The 2925-nt window shown below is 45.1% G+C and overlaps 1 protein-coding gene across 1 annotated transcript; it reads right to left on the bottom strand.

Moving 5' to 3' along the window:
• Window positions 1-33: 33 nt before the first annotated feature.
• On the bottom strand, window positions 34-2925 carry LOC118734973 (the record flags this gene model as incomplete). Its single annotated transcript, XM_036464568.1, is given in 1 exon segment — window positions 34-2925. A coding segment is annotated over 1 exon segment (2434 nt), but the record flags the coding sequence as incomplete, so codon positions are not given.

The following is a 2925-nucleotide window of genomic DNA, read 5'->3' on the forward strand; positions in this document are numbered from 1 at the left end:
TTCGAAACGCTGACTGCGTACAGATTGACTCGCTGTGATTTGTGCGGCTATGCACGACGTTTACAAGGCGACGGTTTCGTATGAATCTCGAAAAAGACTCCGATCACTATGATGGTGGCTAGCTAGGTTGGACGCAAAGTGTAAACTTATGTCGGCGAAACTTTAGCTTTTCAAATTTAAACTAAAACGAAATTTATTAAGTATATTTTTGTCTTTATTAACTGACAATTTAACGCGTAAGCGTGTTACACTTTGGTGGCGTCCAGTACTTAACTGAACTTTCAAATTATATCGAATGGTTCACAACGAATAGATTAAAGGAACGAATGAATATAAGGATAAAAGGCGAATGATAAAAATGCATGAAATGGCATAAATAAGAATAATGATGAGAAGAAAGAGAGTATAATATTCAGCAACGCACAGGGAAGTATTTTGTTAAGATGCTAATGGTGCAGTTACATTCCACCTCCCCGTGAATCCTTGGGAATTCACAGCTTTAAAGCGGCTAGCTTACATGCCGGTCTACGCAGGAGGCCGTGGCTCGTCTGTACTGTTGCACTTCGCACCTGCCCGTCTTTCGCAGTGAAGACCTCTGTAATACGACCCGTTTTCCACTGACTTCTTGGTAGTTGCGGGTCACATACCACAACCAACTGGTCCACCTTAAATGGCTGGACTTCTTCGCGCCATTTCGGACGAGTGAGCAGTTGCGGCAAATACTCATTTATCCACCGTTTCCACAAGCGGTTTTTTAAATTTTGCGCTATGCGCCATTGTTTGCGTAAGCAGATGTTTTCCTGGCTTGCCGCTGGTGTCTGTGTGGAGTTTAAGCAGCCCAGTAAAAGGTGATTCGGTGTCAATGGCTCAGGATTGTCGACTGCCACCGGGATATCTGTCAAAGGACGGCTATTAATTATGTTTTCCGCCTCTATAAGTACGCTGCGGAATGTCTCAAGGCGTGGTGCTTCGTCTTTGAGGACCCTCTGGAGAATGCGCTTAACGCATTGCACCAGACGTTCCCAGCATCCTCCTGATGCTGGATGAGCCGGGCAGTTGAAAACCCATTCGATTCTCTCCTTAGCGGTTTCTTGTTGTATGACATCGAAATCGAAGAGTTGCTGATCCCTTTCGAGTGCATGCTGCGCCCCAATAAAATTTGTGCCATTGTCGCTTCTCAGGCGAACAGGTACACCCCTGCGGTTGACGAAATTCCTCAGACATATAATAAAGGCGTCGGTTGACAGATCTTCAGCGACCTCAATGTGCACCGCTCGCGTGGTAAGACATGTAAATAGCGCTACCCAGCGCTTTTCACGGCGACGGCCAATGGCAACGAAAAATGGTCCACAGTAATCAACACCCGCATATGAAAACGGTCGTACATATGGCGTGAGGCGATCGGGAGGCAATTGACCCATCAGCGGCATAACTGGCTTAACGCTACTGCGAATACATACAGGACATTTTCTTTTAACTGCTTTTAAGAGGCAACGGGACCGTGGTATCCAGAAATGCTGTCGCATTTCGTTAATTGTTAATTGGTCGTTATGATGATGTCTTTTCCTGTGGAAGTGATCCATCACTAGGGTCGTAAGGTAATGGCTACTTGGCAGTATTATTGGATGGCGAGCTGTATATGGTAAGCAATAGGCTGCGTCGATTCTACCATTAATACGTAAGACGCCATCATCATCCAACTTTGGCGTAAGCTGGTATAGTGCGCTTGACTTCGGCAAACATTTCTTATTTTGTAAAATACTGATTTCTTCATGGTAAACTTCAAGTTGAACTTGTCGGCAAATGTAGATTTCGGCTTTATTTAGCTCTTCGGCTGTGAGTTCTCCTCGTTGGTGCTGCTTATCTTGCAAGTTACCGACGAAGCGCTTAACCCAGGCAGTTACTCTTAACAGTCTTAGATACGACGAAAATTTGTGTACTTCTATAATGTGTACCGCTTTGTTGGCTGTAACTAGCATACATTTCTTGGACTCTTCTTTGGCACAATGTTCTGAATATAGGTGCAGAGGTTCTTTCGGCCACATGTCTTCGTCTGAATACAGGAAATCTGGACCCTTTACCCATATCGAGTCGGATTGGCATATTGGTGATGGCTTAATTTTTGTAGCTGCGTCTGCCACATTGCTTGCAGATGGTATCCACCGCCATTGCGCAGGTGTCGTACTGCTTAATATTTCTGCGATACGATTGGCGACGAATTGCTTGAATTCGCGCTTGGTTGAGCGAATCCATAGCAGGACCGTTTTGGAATCGCTCCAAAATGTGGCACTGTGAACTTCTCGCTCTAAGCACTCTTCCAGTGAGATTCTCAGGCGGCTACCCATCACAGCAGCTTGCAATTCTAATCGTGGTACTGACGTTTCTCTTTTGGGAGCACACCTTGACTTTGCAGATATAAACGCTACGTCGATGCTATCACCTTGCTTGATACGTAGATATGCCACCGCAGCATACGCGGTGTCACTTGCATCTACGAAGATGTGTAGCTGTATGTCATCTGCTGTTGAGTAGCGAGGGGAAATGCACCTTGGGACCACAAACTCTTTCACGCTCTGAAACGCCGACCACCACATTATCCACTGCTTTTCTAGTTCTGGTGGCAAATACTCATCCCAGTCAATTTTCAGTTTCCATGTAGCTTGGATAAGAATCTTAACGACAATAGTGACATTTGCCAAGAGGCCAAAGGGGTCGTAAATAGACATGGCTATGGCAAGCAATTCTCGTTTGGTTGGCCCACGTATGCATTGGATAACCTCACGACATATCTTGTAGAACCTGAAATGAAATTCGAATACATCGTGATTGGAGTTCCAATACATACCGAGAATTTTATCGGCTTGTGACTGGTCCATGGTGATGACGTTTGATGAGCTGATTTTGAGGCCATTTAACTGTTGTTGT

This window comes from Rhagoletis pomonella, unplaced genomic scaffold (assembly GCF_013731165.1).
Source record: "Rhagoletis pomonella isolate Grant_MI unplaced genomic scaffold, Rhpom_1.0 Rhpom_scaffold_00003, whole genome shotgun sequence".
Lineage (NCBI taxonomy): Eukaryota > Metazoa > Arthropoda > Insecta > Diptera > Tephritidae > Rhagoletis > Rhagoletis pomonella.